This window comes from Oryctolagus cuniculus, chromosome 11 (genome assembly GCF_964237555.1).
Source record: "Oryctolagus cuniculus chromosome 11, mOryCun1.1, whole genome shotgun sequence".
NCBI classification, from domain to species: Eukaryota; Metazoa; Chordata; class Mammalia; order Lagomorpha; family Leporidae; genus Oryctolagus; species Oryctolagus cuniculus.
Genome location: NC_091442.1, coordinates 97,269,132 through 97,288,372, shown reverse-complemented (window position 1 = coordinate 97,288,372; position 19,241 = coordinate 97,269,132). Strand labels below are relative to the sequence as shown.

General features: G+C 53.8%; 1 protein-coding gene across 1 annotated transcript in view; it reads right to left on the bottom strand.

Annotated features, from left to right (window-relative positions):
* PLXNC1 (plexin C1) overlaps positions 1–19,241 on the bottom strand; it is a 159,374-nt gene that overhangs the window by 18,469 nt on the left and 121,664 nt on the right. Inside the window, exons 22-23 of the mRNA XM_008256886.4 lie at positions 8,788–8,965; positions 7,110–7,213 (exon numbers count right to left, since the gene is read on the bottom strand). Coding sequence (XP_008255108.4) covers positions 7,110–7,213; positions 8,788–8,965 — 282 coding nt within the window. The remainder of the gene's footprint in view (positions 1–7,109; positions 7,214–8,787; positions 8,966–19,241) is intronic.

Here is a 19,241-nt window from a genome sequence, read left to right as displayed (position 1 = left end):
GTCAGCTGGTGCTGTGTCAAGGATAGAAGTGCCCCGGAATCCAAAGTGTTAAAAAAAAAAATGGGGCCAGTGCCATGGCTCACTAGGCTAATCCTCCGCCTGCAGTGCCGGCACCCCGGGTTCTAGTCCCGGTCGGGGCGCCGGATTCTGTCCCGGTCGCCCCTCTTCCAGGCCAGCTCTCTGCTGTAGCCCGGGAGTGCAGTGGAGGATGGCCCAGGTCCTTGGGCCCTGCACCTGCATGGGAGACCAGGAGGAAGCACCTGGCTCCTGGCTTCAGATCGGCACAGCGTGCTGGCCGTAGTGGCCACTTGGGGGGTGAACCAACAGAAAAGGAAGACCTTTCTCTCTCTCTCTCTAATTCTGCCTATCAAAAAAAAAAAAAAAAAAAAAAAAAGGGATGCTGTTTGTTCCACCTGAGGCACCCCAAATGCATCTCTCCGAATGACTTAGTAGCTGCCCCGGACTCCTGGGAGCCAGCGAATGTCCTCTGGGCCCCTACTTTAAGGGTTGAAAACCAAATAAAATCTCAGGAAGATTAATGTCACTAGATGAATTGGCAGCACACACGTCGGCCCAGCCCGGAGCAGAACTGCTACACGTGGCAGTTAAAAATTAGACTTCCCAGGCTCACGGCATTCCAGGATTGGATGTGGCAGCCAGGCGGTGCCCCTGCGATGACACCAGCCCGTGCTGGAACGTGGCAGACGCAACCGCAGGCTTTTCCAACATCAGAATGTGAAGGTCTGACAGAGAGACCCATGCCAGCGGCGGAAAGTCACTCTCCGAGCGCATACAAGCTACCTAGTCCTCTAGACCATTTGCCAACGAAGCTGAGGCTTTGGATAAGATAGCACTTGGAATGCATGAGCTGAAGATAATTCCCAAAAAACTAGATTTCCTATGAAATCTAAGGTCGAACTTACATTTCACCATTGGAAACTGCCATTGCTGTAGGTAAAAAGGATCCATCATTGGCCACTTCCTAGGGTTCCGCCTAAGAGCAGAGCCGGCATTTTAGTTAGGAATTCCATGGAAAACTGGGAACACAGTGTGATTACTGGGATGCTCTTTAGGAAAAACACTGTGGCAATGTGACCACCAACACAAATCAGCACGTGGAAACCCTCACGGGTATCTCATTCCTGACACTGCCTCTTCTGCTGGAAATGGTGCCGTGTCGGACTGGAGCCCTGTCCCTCTGAGCATCGTGCCAGCAGCCACCTGCCGACACCATGCTCCTGCCCCAAGGCTGGACCACAGGGGTAACCTGAGTCAGCCCTTCTGGTGAGGGCTTAGGGCTCGGGGCTCACCTGCGCACCGGGAAGCGGCCGTCACAACATTCTCCACGGGGACATCAGCTCATACAGAGTGAGCTCTACAGGCTTCTCCAAACTGCACGCGGTGCCCAGACGGCTCCTGCTTCTCCACTGTTTACCTGAAGTTAACCCTGGAGCCAGCAGCCAACTCCCTCTGAGGATCATTAGAGAGGAGCCCGAGGGAGTCAGGCTCCCGGAGCGTGTGTGAGACGGAGGACCTTGGTGCCCCTGTGTTCTGGGCTGCCGTCTGCAGCTCCGGGGTGCCCGTGCGAGGCTTCTGCTCTGATCAAAGCCACTGCTGCCGCCTTCAAGCTGGCCCCAAAGGGCTGGCGAAGAATTAGCAATGGGGCTGCATTACTAGAGCCTCGCAGACACGAGATTCAGCTTGAGATGCTAAGAGAAGTTGTCCTCCTGAATTTGACATCACAGAAGGTAAGAAGCTAGGAGCTCTCACAAGGGGGCCCAGCTGATTCCAGCAAGGTGGCGGTGGCGGTCAGGCGCACAAGCTGACTGCCCTAAGCAGAGCCCCCTCCCCCCATCTTCAGATCCACTTCTTCACCCACTCCCAGTCTGTGGGCAACTGTGAGAAGAACTCTGACCCTGGCTGAGAACTCGCTTCCCTTGGGCCCCAGATGGGAATCAAGATGCTTATCTCCCTCCTGGGCGGCAGCAGGACCAAAGGTGCTGCTGTGGATAAAACTCGGAGACAGGGCCAGGCTCACTGCTGCAGGTGTTCGCTAAGGAAAGGAGTGGCTGGGGACACTGACCCCCAGGAGGCCTGGAGAGATGGGCAGGGCCCGGACCATCACCGAGGACGCACCTGAGCGACCCGCAGCACTGCTGACCTCGCCCGTCGGCCCCGGGGGACGTTTCTAGGAAGCCTGTTTTCCCGCATGATCAATGACCACTTCTGCATTCGCACACACCTGTTACCAGCAACAGCCTTCAGGGCCACCGTGGTTCAGCCTCCCGAAACCTCATGGCTCAGAACGACAGGTGCAACCTGGAGAGAACACTTCCTGCCCCGCACAACGACGTGCCGCTGCACAGTAGGGCGAGGGAGTGATGACAGGGTCCGGCGAGAGGATGACAGCACGGACCACATGGAAACCACCCCGCCAGAGCTGGCCAGGGACACACGGACACACACACACACACACACACCAGACAAGCACAGTCCCTCTTTTGTAGTAAACGCGCACGGAACTAGTTAAGGAGGCTCCTGGGAAGGGTCGGATCTCAAGGGAGAAAGGTGCCTCTGGCTTACTGTGCTCACAGAGACATGGGCTGGCGACAGAACAAGACTGGAGCAGAAACTCACCCTCCCCGTGGTCACCCAAAGGAAACCAGGAAGCAGAAAATCGGGGAAAGCCACGTTCACGGAGCTGATGTGGAGAAGAGCGCAGGGCGCTGGCTGCCACCATTGTCATCACGGAAGCCACTGCCACGACGCTGGAGGTGGCAGTGACACCACCAGGTGGGGGACAGGGCGTCACATGGGGACTCCGGGCCACATCTGGTCCGTGAGATGCCGAATCTTTTGCCGTGCCCTCAGCTCCCCTTGCTGGATGCCCATTCTTCAAATCCATGCTGGGTCCATCACTCGGAGGGAACCTGCTCCACTCCGTCTGCCCCAGGACAGAACAGGGTGGGAGAGCCGGCTCTCCCTCCAGCAGCACGGGGGCTGTTGCAGGAACTGGCCGTCACTGTCGATCAACTGGAAAACCCAGCTAATTTGGACTAATTGGAGGGAGGAGTGTCTGAATGACTTCCAACCCTATTTTTAAATGAAATATAGGTTTGGTTTTTTTTTTTTTTTTGCTTTCAAGCACATACAGTGACTCAAACTGGTGCAGTTTGGTAAGTGAATGAGAGTGATAATTAGCATCTTGTCGCTTCGGAGGGAGACGCAAGTGCTCAAGGAGAGATTTTTCTTTCAAGAACCGGGCAAAAGCAAACTCCAACATGGCCCTGTCAAACTCCTCCTCACTGTGGGTCTCAGAGGCGCCTGGTACTTGGCTGCAGGCTCAGGTGACCGGGGGCGGGGCGGGTGGCCGCGTGCTCCTCTGAGGGCCATCTCCAAACACCAGGGCTGGGAGAGAGCGGCCAGGCTCACGGAGCACAGCCCCGTGACCTCCCGGTTTCTCTTGCGCGCTCTGCGCTTCTGGGCCTTTGGCTTAGCGTTTTCAACATAAGGAGAATCCGTTAAGCCCTCGCATCCTCGCCTTGTCATTTATTATCACCACACAGCAATGCTGGGCTACGAAGGCCAATCAATCACTCGGATGGGCACTGACTCCAGGCCGGATTAATTTCATTATCATCCTTAAGCAGAGAGGTGTCTAGCACGGCCGAGGGCCCCCTGAAGAGCCATGTTCTCTCTCTCCTGACAGCTCATCCTGTGCCTGGGGGACCGCGCTGTTGGTCCTCTGACTTGTGCTGCCTTTCCCTATCAATGGCAGTGAATGGCCTCACTCCCTTCCTTTAGCCTCCCACCCCCCCATGCCATACTGGAGACACCTGGCCAGGAAGAGCTGAGCAAGGTGAACGCCAAAGGAGGGCATCTGTGCCCATGTCCCTTCTGAACATGCCCAGAGAGGAGGTGGCCTGCAGGTGCGGAACCTTGCCCTTCGCAATGCTGACATTACCAAGCCTGACTCTGAGCTCTTCTGCCCAACAGGACAGCACCTCCCACTCCAAGCACCTTCTGTCCATTGCGTTCCCTGGGGAGTGGCGTTTCTCCCCGTGCAGCCCTCAGCACCCTTAAGGCCAAGGCCATGTTTTGAAAGCTCCCTGGGGATCTTCACAAGCACCCCCCACCCCAGCTGAGAGCAACAGTTTTCCAAGTCGGGAAAGTCTGAGCTCCAGGACGCCAAGCACAGGAGCGCCTGTCACCCAGGGCTTTCTCTGCCGAGTCCCTCTCCGCACCCACGCAGGTGCCACCAGTGCACTCAGCTGCACACAGGGCCTGAGACACGTGAGCCAAAGAGCCCAAGGACGAGGCCATGGCCAGGAAGCTCTGCTCTAGAACATTCCCAGCTTCCTCCTGGGTAAGGGCAGGAGCCTGGTAGAGCCCCAAGGCCCGCCCGGTGCAGATGCGCCTTGCTGGGACTTTGGCGGGAAAGGCGCCTGCCTTCCCAGGTCGCAGGAAGCTGCTGCTCCTCCCGTCTTCTGTCACAGAGCATCTGTGCGCGTCCCAGCCACTCCCTCCCTCGCCCAGCACGGCTCCCGCCCACACAACTCAGCATCCGTTCCCAGAGCATCTCCAACTCCATTCACAAGTCTGCCTCCCCAGAGCCACTGCTTTTTTTTTTTTTTTTTTTTTTTTCTGGACAGTGCCATCCTTTACCCGAAATTCTCCAACAGCTCCCCCACGGACCTCCTGATAGCTATGCCCCATGCACAACCATGGGAGTTTTTCTCCAACACCAATCTCCCCTTGCTTTCTGCCCTCCAGGGGCTTCCGCCATTTAGAGATAAAGTGCAAACTCCCAAAGCGGCCAGCCAGGGTCCCGCGCGCTCCGCATCCCACCTTCTCGCCTCCCATGCGCCACTGCATGGGCCTTTCTCTCGGGGGAGCCAACCCTTGCGCTGGGTAAGCCACGGACCCATTTGGGTGCAAGTCTGGCTCCCCTGCTGACCAGCTACAGTAAGCTTCCCTGAGCCGTCTGTGAAGTAGGCTAATAGTGGTACCTGCCACACAGGACGGCTGTAGCTAGACGGAGCTCCAGTACGGGACGACACTGAAGACGGTCCCGGGCAGGCAGTCGATGCTCCCCAAGCACTGGCTGCCGGTGGCTCTCACTGCAGCCTGGCCCCTCCTACGTTCTGGCACAAACTGTCGGTCCAGGAGCAGGCATTCAGCTTAGCAGGTAACACGCCTGCATCCCAGGGCACAGGGCCTGGATTCCATAGTCGGCTCCAGCTCCCTGCCAGTGCAGACCCTCAGAGCAGCAGTGACTGCACTCTGAGGGACAGATTCCGGCTCCTGGCCCCAACCTCAGCTGCTTGTGGGCACCGGAGGAGTGAACCAGCAAATGCCATCTTTCTCTTTGTCTGCCTTGCAAATAATAAAAAACTTTTAAGGGACAACAAAGTGACACGTCATTCCGTTGCACACCAGGCGGGCTCTCTCTCCCCTGCTGGAGGTGCAGGTCCCCTCTCCCAGCCTAGCTAAGTGCTCCTCAGTGTTCAGTCTCAGCTCAGCCTCTGCTTCCTCCAGGAAGTCTTCTCAGATGTGCTAAGCCACAGCACCGCTATGCACTGAGGTATCGCCTCATTACCTGCGCGCCCTTCCTTCCTCCACTTCCTTCCTGGGGCTGCAGGCATTGCTCCATCTCCCACGCATCCCAGCTCTCAGCACCCTGCAGGTATTCAGTGGCCGAGCTGCTGGACAAACCCCCACGGCCCAGGGCATTCCAGAAGCTCCGCCCTCTGGCCCCGCCTCTCCTCTCTCTTGTCGGGTGCAGGCTTCCCTAGCACTTGGCTCTCTGAGAGTCACACACACCCCCTCGCCGACCTCAGCAATCACCCAATGGCGCCATCACTGACCATTGCAAACAAACAGGGAATGGAGAACATCTTCAGCAACAGGAAGCCTACACCAAAGGTTACAAGGTCTGCTGTGAACACGTGGAGCTAGGTGAGGTGTAGGACCCTGTCTGCTTTCTCTGACATCAGGGCATGTGGCACCCGCAGGCCAAGCTAAATGCTTCGTCTCCTGGGGCTTCACTAGGGACGTGTTCTGTTGGGCCAGAGGAACCCAGAGAGGCAAAGCTTGCAGTGTGCACTGCGGCATGGAGAGCAAGCGAAGCCGCTGGGGCAGGGGTTGGGGTCGGCGATATATGTGGGTATGGCATGAGCGAGTCACCCAAGGGTTCGTCTGAACGGGCAGCAAAGAACTTATGCCTCAGAAACGAGCCATCTGGGGCTGGGGCTGGGGCTGTGGCGTGGCAGGTAAAGCCGCCGCCTACAGTGCTGGCATCCCATATGGGCACTGGCATGAGTCCTGGCTGCTCCACGTCTAGTCCAGCTCTATGCTATGGCCTGGGAAAGCAGTGGAAGATGGCCCAAGTGCATGGGCCTCTGCACCTGCGTGGGAGACCCAGAGGAAGCTCCTGGCTCCTGGCTCTGCATCGGCACAGCTCCAGTCATTGCGGCCATCTGGGGAGTGAACCAGCAGATGGAAGACCTTTCTCTCTGCCTCTGTCTCTGTAACTCTGCCTTTCAAATAAATAAATACATCTTTAAAAACAAAAAAGAAAAGAAACGAAACAAGCAATCTGCAAGCCATTCCAAGAAACGAGTGGAAGTCCTGGAGTTTCTAAAAAGAGTTTACCTGGCATGGCCAGCATCGTGGTGTAGCAGGGAAAGCACCCCCTGCCCCGCCCTGTAATAACACCAGAGCCCTGGTTTGAGTCCCAGCTGTCCCGCTTCTGATCCAGTTCCCTGCTAATGCACCTGGGAATGCAGGAGATGACAGCCCGAGTATTTGGGCCCCTGTAACCCACATGGGAGACAGGATGGAGCTCCTGGCTCCTGGCTTTGGCCTGGCCCAGCTCCAGCCCCAGCTGTTGTGGCCATTTAGGGAGTGAACCAGCAGATGGAAAATCTCTCTCTCTCCCTTCCTCTTTCCCTCTGTCACTCTGCCTTTCAAATCAATAAATCAATGGTGTTTGTTTGTTTGTTTTGTAAAAAAAGAAAGAAAGAAAAGAATGTACCTGGTGCTGGAGACTCCCTAGCCCAACTCGGATTCAGGATGAGGATGGAGACATTGAGGTGTCTTGTTCTTACCTCATAGTGGCCAATGGTGTTCAGCTTGGTTATTCCATCCTCAAGAATCACAGAGGAACTGTCAATATCCAGAAGTTCTTTTTGGCGTGTGCCCACTTGAAGCTCTGCAAAAGAAGAAGAAAAAAATGTGGGCCCCTTGGACAGTCACACTCCTTTAACTGCTTCCTCTGCTGCTTTCACAACTAGAAGTGAGTAAAAGGTGCATCAGGTGGTGAATCTTGGTCTGCAGATTTGAAGATCTGGTGGCCTGAGGTTAGCTTATTTTTGTTTTGTGTTCAGGGTTCAGATTTTTTTTTAAAGGACTTTTTATTTGAAAGGCAGGGTTACAGAGAGAGAGGGAGAGAAAGATTTTCTATCTGCTGACTCACTTCCCAAATGGCCACAACAGCCGGGGCTGGGTCAGGCCAAATCTAGGCGCTAAGAGCTTCTTCTGGGTCTCCCATGTGGGTACAGGGGCCCAAGGACTTGGGCCAGCTTCTGCTGTTTTCGCAGGTGCACTAGCAGGGAGCTGAATTAGAAGTGGAGCAGCTGGGACTCGAACCGGTGTCCATATGGTAAGGGGAACCCAGTCTGGTGCAAAGCAAGAACAAGCATGAGGATGCTCCTGCCAACCCAGAGGCGGTGCAGAGGCTGCCGGGCTGTTTTCCCTGCGGGGTTGGGTGGGGCTGCCCAGGTCATTGTGGTCAGAGCCACACAGTGGCAAGATGTGTGTGCAGGGCCAGGAAGTTGTTGGTCTAGGTCAGGTCATGGTTTCCTGGCTGGGGCTGCTCCTGGACCCCATCTCTAACCAAATGGGCCACGGTGGACTTCAAGCAGCCCTACAGCGCGTCTGATGGGCGGGAATGGAAACGGGGTGCAGAGAAGGCACGCCAGTGGCCCTGCTTTCTCTGGGGCAGGTCATGAAGTCACGACACATTTGCACAGTGGCACGCAACGTCCCACACTGTGGCTCAAGGCTTTTCAAAGTCTGGCTGGGAGAGGGGAGAGTTGAATTGTCTGCTGTGGGGAGGCCCACAGCTGAATACCAGGGGGAGCTGAGCCCCATTACACTGGCACTGCTGCCATTCGCTCCTCTCTCCTGTCCCATATCTGTCACAGAACCCCACCACAGCCTCCTGGGACCGCAGCGTGTTTGGAACCCAACTTTAAAAAAACAGGTCGCTGCACACGGGAGTGAAGTGGAGCCCCGTTAGCTCGCTCACGCATCTGCTGCCTTTGCAACACACCAGAAAAGCCCCGCAAATGAACATGGAGGAAGACAACCCTCCCAGCTGGCTGGGGTCAACAGCCGGAGCCGTGCACTAAGGACGCGCTCAGAATCAAATGCCAGTGTGCACGGCGACACGCACAGAGGCCAAAGAGTCCTCACCTTCCTGTACCGCCTGCTGCGAGGTGATGGTGGGTGGCCTCAGGGGCAGCAGGTTCATGCATCCCATTTACAAATCTAACGTTTACAAAGCCACGCTGTAGAAGCATCCCGCTTCCCGGGAGGCAGCTGCACGCTCCAGAGAGCAAAGCTGTCCCTGGGCCCCTGGACTGCCCTCTCTCTGCGAGCGGCCCGGCCGGCCAGCCTCGCCAGGCAGGAGCTGCTGGGGTGCGGGGAGGGAGGGCGGGAGGGAGGGACACTCATGGCGAGATCCAGGGGTCCGCGACACAAAGCAGCTCGCCGGCACCTTACCGAGCCCGATTTCATTGAGCTGAAGTCCATAGGGAGAGCCATTCTTGCTGAGGAATGCCTGGAAAATCTTTTCTTTGGCTTGGCCTATGGTATCGCAATCGAGAACAGTGACCGAAATATTCCGACAGACATCTGCGCTCTCATTTTCTGGGATTTTTTCAAAGATGACGTTGAGTGCCTGCGAGAATACAAACAGGTTTCCAAGACGATCAGGTAATAGCAACCTGCAAAGACCCAAACCCCAGCACGTCCCGCTCACACCCCCGACGGCGCGGTGGCCACCTCTGATCGCCCAGTACTGCTTTCATCTTTTCTCTGTGATCTGTTCTTTTCAGGGACAATGGAGAGGAAGACAGAAAGGTGGAGTTCTCATCTTACCAAGTGAGCACCGAACAGACGTATCGGAGAGGAAAACATCTAGACACACACAAAAGATTCTAAAGATGGGGATTTCTAATTTCATTCTCAAAAAAAAAAAAAAAAAAAAAAAAAACACACACACCAACCCACAAAGAGCTGGAAAGGTTCCAGAGATGACGAAGGTTGACTGGTGATCATTTGATCATGGCTGCATGGCTGCCAGACAGGGCCTCGGAGTGTCAGAAGTGAAGTCCCAGGTGACAGCAAAGGTCACGAGGTCCCCGTATTGACCACACCAGAAGAGGTCACTTTTTAATATGCAGCATTAATCACCAGAACATGCATCTCCCCTTCTGCGGCTTTCCTGAGGCCTCATTAAAGCACTGAGCTCCCACCCCGCACTATCATTCTTGCATTAATTATTCTGTGTTTCCGTGCCATTCCTGAACGGTTGTCAGGTGACATCCTCCCAGCGCAGCTAAACCTCAGCATCACACTACCGGGGGTGTGGCCTTGGCACCTGTGTGAGCGCTCAGAGCGAGGGAGTCTTGCAGACCGGCTTTCTCTAAGCGCAGACGCATCTCAGACTCTAACACAGCGCGGGAACGGACTCCATCAAGAGCTTGGAGCATTCTGTAACCCGCACGACACAGCCGAGATTCTGTGGCGCCTCTGACATCACCGGTGGGAAATGCACAAGGATTTACTATCGCTGAGCCTGGCTTCAGAAGCAAATGGCAAATGATCAAGGTAATCAGGATAGTAAGAAATAAAGTCACAAATAATACAGTGCACGGGAATCCTCAGGAGTTCAAATTTAAAAATGGGTATAATTAAGGGGAGACCTGCTTCCTAGCCTTGGTAAGAAGATTAAATGAGATAATGCATTAAGGGCTTAGCACAAAGACGGGCTTCTGGGCAGGGCTCAATGGCCATGACGGTCATCATAGCTTACGAACCTGTTAAATGATCGTTATTGCTAGTAGTGGGATGCCTTCACTCAAAAACAGAGGCTCAGTCCATGCTGACTGGTAGGACTCTGACCCCATAGCAGCATGGCCCTCAGAGCAAGGGGGAAGCTAGCAGCAAGCGGAATGGGGCAGACCCCTGGGGGTTTAACCCCAGTCCACCACAGAACAGCTGGGTAACTTCTCAGCCCACCACCCTCCAGCAAGGCAGACTCTGTTTGTCACCTGCAAAGTAGATGAACAGTTTCTGCCCCAGGAGGTTCCAGGGATCATGCATAGATTTAACCGCATGGTCCCCAGAACAGGGTCTGGTTCCTGAGCACTTGGGAGACAGGACCTAGGGGTGCCACCGACACCGTGGACCTGGGGCTTCTGAAACACTGGGAAGGATCTCGGGGCCACATTTTCCCTTGAACGCTGCCACAGCCTGGATGTCTGTGTCCTCCCAAGCTCGTCACACTGACATCTGCGACTCCCAAGGTGGTGGTACGTGGAGGTGACCTTAGAGTAGAGTCCTTAATCATGGGATCCGTGTCCTTGTGACAGAGTCCCTGGAGAGCCATGTGGCTCCGGCCAGCTCAGGAAGATGCTGGGAGATAGCCCCATCTGTGGGAAAGCTGGGCCTCCCCAGACACGGAATCCACCCCACGTCTTTGAACTTGGACTTCCCAGCCTTTGCAACTTTGAGAAATCAATGTTTGCCCTTGCTAAGCTGCCCAGTCTACAACAGCCTGGAAGGACTAAGACAAAGGCCTTTCAGGCTTGCCCCTAGGATCCAGCCTAAAATTCTGCAAGAGTGAACTTGGGCCCAGTCCGAACCAAAAGATCAGGACTCCACAGCAGCGCAATCTCATCTCTGAGCTAACCAGTGGTGACCTCAGTGAGGCCTTCAAGGATTCTTTCTGGAACAGAGTCACTCCTTTGCCTGCTAGGACATCTGTGCCTCCCAGCAAGGGGTCCAAATGCCTTCCAGCTCATAGACGCAAAACACCACACAGGAGAGGAGGCGGGGAGTGCCGGGTGCAGAGCACAGCCATTGGGCACATCCAACGTGGGGCAGCCTCATACACGAGCCCTCTCCCTTGCATCCCTGTCTTAAGCCACATTCATGGGGGCCTCTGGGGCCACCCTGCCAATGTCCGGGGACAGACAGCTGTGTGATGAGCATCACCGCCACTGAACCGAGCCGCGGGGTCTGGAGGACGTGGCTAGAACTCGCCGTACCCGTTCACACGAGTCAGCCTGCTTGTGGTGGGGAGCGAGTGCAGTGCGGTGACTGCGCAGGGCTTTCCCAAGACAGAGATGCCTGGAAAGCCCCTCGCGGTGAGCACGGCGGTGATCCCAGGCTGCTGCATAGCTTTGTGGGTATCTGTGAGCCAGCACGCTCTTCCTGCCTAAAGGGCACGCTGTCTTGAACAAAAACACCTCTTTACAAGGCAATACATGTTCTTCTTAAAAACATAACCGAAAGGAAAAAAAAAACAAAAACATCTTATGGGGATGTAAAGCAGTGTAAACCTGCTGGGGCCTCCAGAGCCAGACCAAGGGCAGGGGGACTGCACGGCATTGGGCAGCCTCCTGGGGAGTTCCCAGGGTAAATTCAGATACAAACTGATGTGCACGCATTTCTTGTGCTGCTACCACTCAGTGCTCAGACAGCAGTGTCCTACAGCCTCAAGTATGGGGTTCCCAGTGCCTGCCCTGCCTCCCAGCTCCCCAAAGACACCTTTGCCCACTGCTCCCACCGGAAGCACCATCTCCCCGGCTGCCCCCACCTGTCCCCACCAACACCCACTTAATGAGAGACTTCTCTGTGCCCTGTCCGCCATGTAGGGCTGGGGGACAGGTGAGGCCTGAAGACATGGCGCTTTTTCTCAGATAATTCACAGTGCACTTAGGAGACAAAAGCATCAGTGTGACTAATAGTCAAGCATCACGTGGAACGGCCTCAGGAATTCTGGGTAGGGGGGACAGCAGGCGGAGGGTCCCCGGTGCCACCTGGACTGTCCCAGTCTCTGTCACTCACTAGCCGTGGAAATGTGGGCAAGTCAGCTAACTTCTCTGAGCCTTAAAATTCTCATGGTTCCCACATCAAAGAGTCACAGCCTCACTACACGGTGCCACGTAATAACAGCAAATGCATGCATGTTTTCTGTACACCACCCACCATTCGAAAACCCTGTGTATAAAATACATACGTTAACCTCAGAAACAACCCTACGAGATGGCGTCTCTCCTTAGTCCCATTTCACAAATGGGAAACTGAGGCACACACCGGTTAAACACATTGTACAGGGTTACTCAGCAAGAAAATGCTAGAACCAGTCACCCTAGCTTCACGTTCTCAAACGCTTGGCGATTTTGCCTTTCAAAAAAACATGACACTGTTTTGCAAAGGAAGCTCAGTCCAAATCCATAGCGATTAGTTTCAATTCCTGCAGAAAGCTAAACGTGCACTAAAACAGATACTGGCCTCTTACCCAGAAATCTGCACCCCCGTGAAGAGGAACTGTGCGCGCTCTCGCGGTTTCCTTGGCATCAAAGTGGCAGCCAAGAAGTGGGCGTGAGCTTCGGCTGGGGGGCTGCCAGGCCACAGCGCCGGCCCTGACACCCATTTACTTTGCACCTACTGTGCCCGGGGCTCTGCAGTTGATCCAAGGTACAGCCTGGCAGTCATCCTATCTGGGAAGTTCCCAAACCAGAACAAACTGGGGGACCCACACATCAAATGCTAATGGCAGGCAGAATGTGGTGGGGGTAGGTGGGTGCTTGAGGGGTTCAGAGAGACGGCACCTCTAGCTTGAATGGGTTTTTAAAGTTATTTTCAGGCCCAGCATTGTGGTGTAGTGGGTAAAGATACCACCCGTGGTGCTGGCATCCCATATGGGTACCGATCTGTGTCCCAGCTGCTCCACTTCTGATCCAACTCCCTGCTAATGGCCAGAGAAAGAAGCAGAATATGGCCCAAATGTTTGGGCCCCTGCCACCCACACAGGAGACCCAGAAGAAGCACCTGACTTCTGGCTTCAGCCTGGCCCAGCCCTGACCATTTAAGCCAGCTAGGGAGTGAACCTGCAGATGGAGGATCAGTCTCTCCATCTCTCTATAACTTGATTTTCAAATAAATAAATCTTTAAAAAATTACTTATTGTCAATTTTACCTGAGAAAGACAAAGATCTTCCATCTGCTGGTTTACTCTCCCCAAATGCCTACAGTAGCCAGGAGCCCAGAACTCCATTCAGTTCTCCCACATGGGTGGCAGGGACCCAAGCACTTGTGCCATCACCTACTGCCTTCCAGGGTGTGCACTGGGGGGAAGTTGGATCAGAAGCAGAAGAGCCGGGATTTGAACCAGGTACTCGGATACAGGATGGAGGTATCCCAAATGCCTGCTCCTGAACAGGGGTCTTCAAAGGGAGACACATTAAGGCAGGCTACATGGAGGAAGGGGCATTTGCATTGGACCATGGACACGATGGGCTGTCAGCCTCCACGGAGACTGGTGAGCAACAAAGCTTCCGTCTTCCCCTGAGCCCGGCAGGCAAGGAAGTCTACAGCAAGAATCCCACTTCCTTGGGAGGAGGGGAGAGAGAGAGGTTACAGACCAACGTTGCGTTTCTGGAACCTGCCATCCGACAGGGAAGCTGCGCACTATTGATAGAAACAAATATGGCGAGGAAGAGAAAGCTGCTATACGATGCTAATAATAGCCGGCCCTTATTGAACGCTCGCCACGTACCGGGGACGGAGCTGTGAATCCACTTAATCTCCACAACTGCTCTATCAAGTGGGCACTATTATTAGCTTTGTTTAGCAGATGAAAACAGCGACCCAGCGAGGTTTAGAAGTTTGTCCAATGGGAGCAGCTGCCGGAGGCCACTCCTAGGGCACGTCCTGATCTGGAGCGAGAGGGGCCAAATGGCCAATCAAAGCCACACAGTCTCCAGGGCAGTCCCTGCGGGCCCCACACTCTGTCAACGCTGTCAGAGGAGACAGGAGGGAGGGGATGTGGTGGAGAAGGCTCGCCCTCCTCACCCTGACTTGACAATGAACCTCACGGAACCCCCACCCCCACCCCGGCCCGGAACGTGGACTGCGGCAGGCAGCTGGGGGAAGAAGATGCCTTGGACCAAGAGGTGACCTGAGGACAGAAGAGAAGGAGCCTACATCAGCGAGGACACCCCTGAGCGGAAGCACCAGCCAGCCCACCCCAGACCTCCATGCTCTGTTGCTGGGGCCACAGGGCTCCTGCAGCTGCCTGCATCCTCACGGATTCAGGAATGCTGTCTGTCTCCAAGCAGGGCCGTAGAGAAAGGCGGGGCTGTTTGGAAAATGTACACCCAGGATGCAGAGAGAAGACCAGCCTGGAAGGGTCCTCTTGTCCCATGTCACAGACCAGCTTCTCTGGGGCACCAGTTCAGGTTTCTCATTGTCACCCCCTGTGCACAGGTGTCCGTGGGTATTACCTGCCAGGGCTGGCAAACACCCAGACATGGGATTTATGCAACATTTTAAAAGGATTTATTTGAAAAGAAGGGCAACAGAGAGAGGGCAAGATAGAATCAGACAGATCTTCTGCTTGCTGGTTTGCTCCTCAAATATCTACAACACCCAGGTTTGGGCGAGACCGAAGCCTGGAATTCCATTAGGGTCCCCCTCGTGGGTAGCAGAGACCCAAGAACCTGGGCTTCACCTGCCACCCTCTCAGATGCATTAGCAGGAAGCTGGGTTGAAGCAGAGCAGCCAGGACTTAAACCTGCTCTCTGATGTGGGGTGCCGGTGCTGTTGAACCAACGGTGCCACCGCGGGCTCCTATGCAACACTTCTGACCAGAACAAGCACACGAGCATTTAAGAGATGTTCTCCCTGATGATGGATTCAGCTCATCAACTCCCTTGCATCGCCCAGTGTCATCAATAAATAACCAAGAAGAATTCGAGGGGACACTTTCTGCTTACAGGTGACAAGAAAAACTCTCAAAAGGGACAGGACCCACCGTGCTGGGCAAGATGACCAGACACGGCACGGCATTAGCTCCTAACCTGCTCCCAAGTGCACAGGGTAGGGGCCAGTGTTGTGGCACAGTGGGCGAAGCTGTCACCAGCAATGCCAGCATCCCACATTGGAGCACAGGTTCAAGTCCCAGCTGCTCTGCTTCCAATCCAGCTCCCTCCTGATGTGTCTGGAAAAGCAATGCAGAGTGGCCTAAGTATGTCGGCCTTGCCACTCGTGTGGGAGACCCAGTTGGAGTTCCTGGTCCTGGCTTTAGCCTGCACCAGCCCTGGCTGTTGTGGCCACTTGGGGGAGTGAACCAGCAGATGGAAGATCGATTGTCATCTTTTCCCTCTACCTCCTTTGTCACTCTTTCACATAAGTAAATTTTTTAAAGATTAATTATGTGAAAGGCAGAGTTTCAGAGAGCAGATGCAGAGAGAGAGAGAGAGAGAGAGGTCTTCCATCTGCTGGTTCACTCCCCAATTGGCCGCAACAGCTGGAGCTGTACCAAACCATAGCCATGAGCTTCTTCCAGGTCTCCCACATGGGTGCAGGAGCCCAAGACCTAAGCCATCTTCCACTGCTTTCCCAGGCCATAGCAGAGAGCTGGATTGGAAGTGGAGCATCTGGGACTTGAACCAGTGCCCATATGAGATGCCAGCACTGCAGGTGGCAGCTTTACCCACTATGCCATAACGCCAGTCCCTATAAATAGATCTTACACACACACACACACACACACACACACGGAAAGCCGTCATCACTGCCTGTTTACAGATGAGGGAACAGGTTTAGAAAGAGTAAGTGACTTCCCCAAGGTCACACAGCCACTCAGTACAGCGGCTGAGCCCAGGTTCAAAATCAAGACTGTCAGCCTGCAAACGGCACCTCTTCTGCACATGAACCTACAACCACATTCCTATCTTGTTAGGGCCTCGCCCACCACCCGTCCCGTGACGGCTGTGTCAGGTGTGGGGACAGCAGAGGGCTGGCAGGAGGCCTCCTCCCACGTGGCTAAGCAGTGGGGCGAGTGCTGCATCCTTTCGGAGCTACGGGCGAACACCAAGAGCAGCTGCGAGAGGATTTATCGCGAAGCAGCAACTTCATCATAAAAGGTCTTGGAGCCATCATTGCTTTCATTAAATAAAACCCATAAAACGCGTTTCTAATTCCATTCCAGGGCCAGACCAAAGTCAAGATGAACGTCTAGGTCTTACACTGAATGATACGAGGGAGAAGGTAGCGGTGGAAATCGCCAGGAGAGAAGGAAGCACAGGTCTGGAAGCTCAGGGCCAGCAGCGCAAATCTCAGCAGAGCAGCTCAGCGCGGGTTGGTCTCCGGCTGCAGCCAGCGGACTGTGGACACCCACCCCAGCTCACACCCTGGCCCAAAGCTTCCTGGATCAAGGCACTTTGTGCCTGTAACAGAATCATGGGGTGGAAGGGGAGGGAAGGGAAGGGGAGGGGAGAAGCCGCCTTTTTCTGTTTTTGAAGGAAAATTTTACGAAGTTCATGGGAAGCATTTATTCAAATTTATGTCCATCTTGCCAGTTTTTCTATATTTTGTAGCTTTTGCCAACATTTGTCTATTTTAGAATCTAGTGAAAAGAGCTGATGTAGCCTAAAAGAAATGACTTCAGTATTTTCAGTATTTTGGGTTTTTGCTAAAAGCCCCTTCAGTTTCAGATTTACTGATGGTAGCAAGCAGTGCATGTCCCACAAGGAGAATCAAGAGGCCAAGTCTTTTGGGGGAGGTGGAGGAGAGTGTTCTGGTTCTTTCTATCATGTCAAGCTCTGCACTAAGGCCTGGCAACCTTCCTGTAAAGGGCAGTCCCCATTGAATGCTATGTGGCCCATGGGGTGTCCATTGCAACTACTCAACTCTGCCCCAGTAGCAGCCAGAGGCAATAAGGAAACCGGTGGGCGTGGCCATACCCCAATAAAGTATTCTGTTTATAGAGATAGGCAGGGGGCCACAATCGGCCCTCAGGCTGTTTCTAGCAGCTCCCTGCTCTACATGACAATGACTTTCAGTGAAATTCTAACTTGGACAACACCAAAAAAAGAAAAAAATGCTTATTGCCACCATGATTTGCAGTAAAAAAAAAATTTATTCTCTGAGGAGCACAAATACAAATAAGAATCCCAACACCAATATGATGGAGTCACAGTGGAGCCACCAAGAGGAAAGTCAGATGCTTTTGTATTTAGATTACCAAGTTATTTTCTAATTCTGAGATTGCAGGCGTGGGAAGGAGGAGTCTGAAAAGTCATTTCAGGCAGCCATTTAATGTTCACTTTTCGTTTTCCACGTCTCGCTGTGTACTTTAGACTTAGCTCAAATGATGGCGAGAACGGTTTCACTCTCGGATCAGGAGGCTCCGCGCACTCAGACGAAGGTGGTACTGATCTCAGTACTACCACAGTCAGAATAGAAATGACGTGCACTGCTGAAGACGGCAAAGGCGAAGCTCACGGGCTGTGAATTCACGCCGCAAGTGCTGGGAGTACCGAAACCAAGACTGCCGGAGTGCACACGTTGGGATTTAATGAACAACAGTAACGGAGAATGACTTAGCCAGGACAGTGGGTTGTTTAATTAAGGGGATAATGGATCTTCTGCAAGGACCAACTAAATGGAACCGAAAGAGCTTTGGACTGGGGGGCTGGGGAGGGGAGTGCACCGCGAAAGGCAGCAGGTGGATGAGAAACCCCTGCAACAAGCCAGGCGGGCTCTGTTCTTTCCAAAAGTGCACTGAACATGACTGTCCCCAAACGGGAACTACTTGGGAACTGGCCTAACACTGGTGCGGACGGGCTTAAACCTTCTGCAGATCATAACGGAGCCATACAGTGCCAGCAGGCATGTACTGTGTTTTGTCAAGAAATTCTGATCATCTTAAAGATTTTCTTATAGATAGGAGAATGAGTGCAATAATATGTTTGTCGCAATGCTCTTTCCCAGGGTGCCAAGATTCTATCTTTCTGATGCAGCCGATTGGCAAGCTCATTTCCTGGGTTTAAGAGTTCAAAAAACCATTTCTCGCTTCACTTTGATTACAAGTCAACCTCCTCTTGCTAATTCAGCACGCAGGCTACGAGTTATTAGTTTTTCTCATCTCCTCCCCAAAAGTGAAGCCAATGCCCCCTTTCTCAAGGGGTTTCCTTTCCTGGGGCTGAAATCCCTCAATCCTGAGTGGTTCCTCCAAAATTTCAGGCCAATCTGCTCAGAAATCCTTCTCTTGACTCAGTGTGGGGGCCTGAGAGTTTCCATTAACAAAACCCAAAGTGCCTAAAATTTTGCAAAGGGAGAAAACAGCACAGCAAGTTTTCTTCCTCTTCCGGCTCTCCAAGCTGAATTCCCGGACAGGAAACACAGCCCGGAATCTTGTGTGCATACAAACCCTCCCATGATGCTAACATGAGGGCACCGTGCCTGGCTGCCACCGCATTTGACAGGAGCCAGGCACGCATCAATAGATGGCTGTGTAGGGTATGGGAGTAGGCACAGCACGGCTCTAAGGAGCTTTACTTAGCTGGAAGCAAAGACGGGAATTTTGTCCCAAGACACAGAGAACAAAGCATGCCTTGGCGGAGCCCATCGGTTACTGTAACGATTTCCTGGATAAGAAACTGGCAAGGTGTCTTTGTGTTCCAGAAAACACCCCCCACCGCAGAGAGAACACATCCTAAGCTTAGAGGTGCGACACCCAACTTCTAGGTTGGCAGATGAGGCGCTGTGCTCCCCAGGGGCTGGGGCTGGGGGCAGCTTTTGTCCCAGGCTGTCCCTCCAGGGCACCAGGTGTTGAAACTTCCAGTTGCTCAGGTGGTTGCTCTGCCTTCTTCTGAGTTTCCTTGAAAGAACTACACACACACACACACACACACACATGCGCGCACACGCACGCACGCACACACGCACACTCCAGGCTGCTTACCACACCTTGGTTTTCAATTACATAAACCACCTTGGGCAAATTTAGGAAAGCAAGACTTTCAAACCACTGGGTGCAGATGCCTGAGAGGAGGGGAAAGGAAGGGAGAGGGGGAGGGGAGGAGGAGGAGGAGGAAGGAGGGAGAGAGAAAATTAGAAATATGACAGCTCAGGCTGGGGGAAGTTGCCTGAAAGGA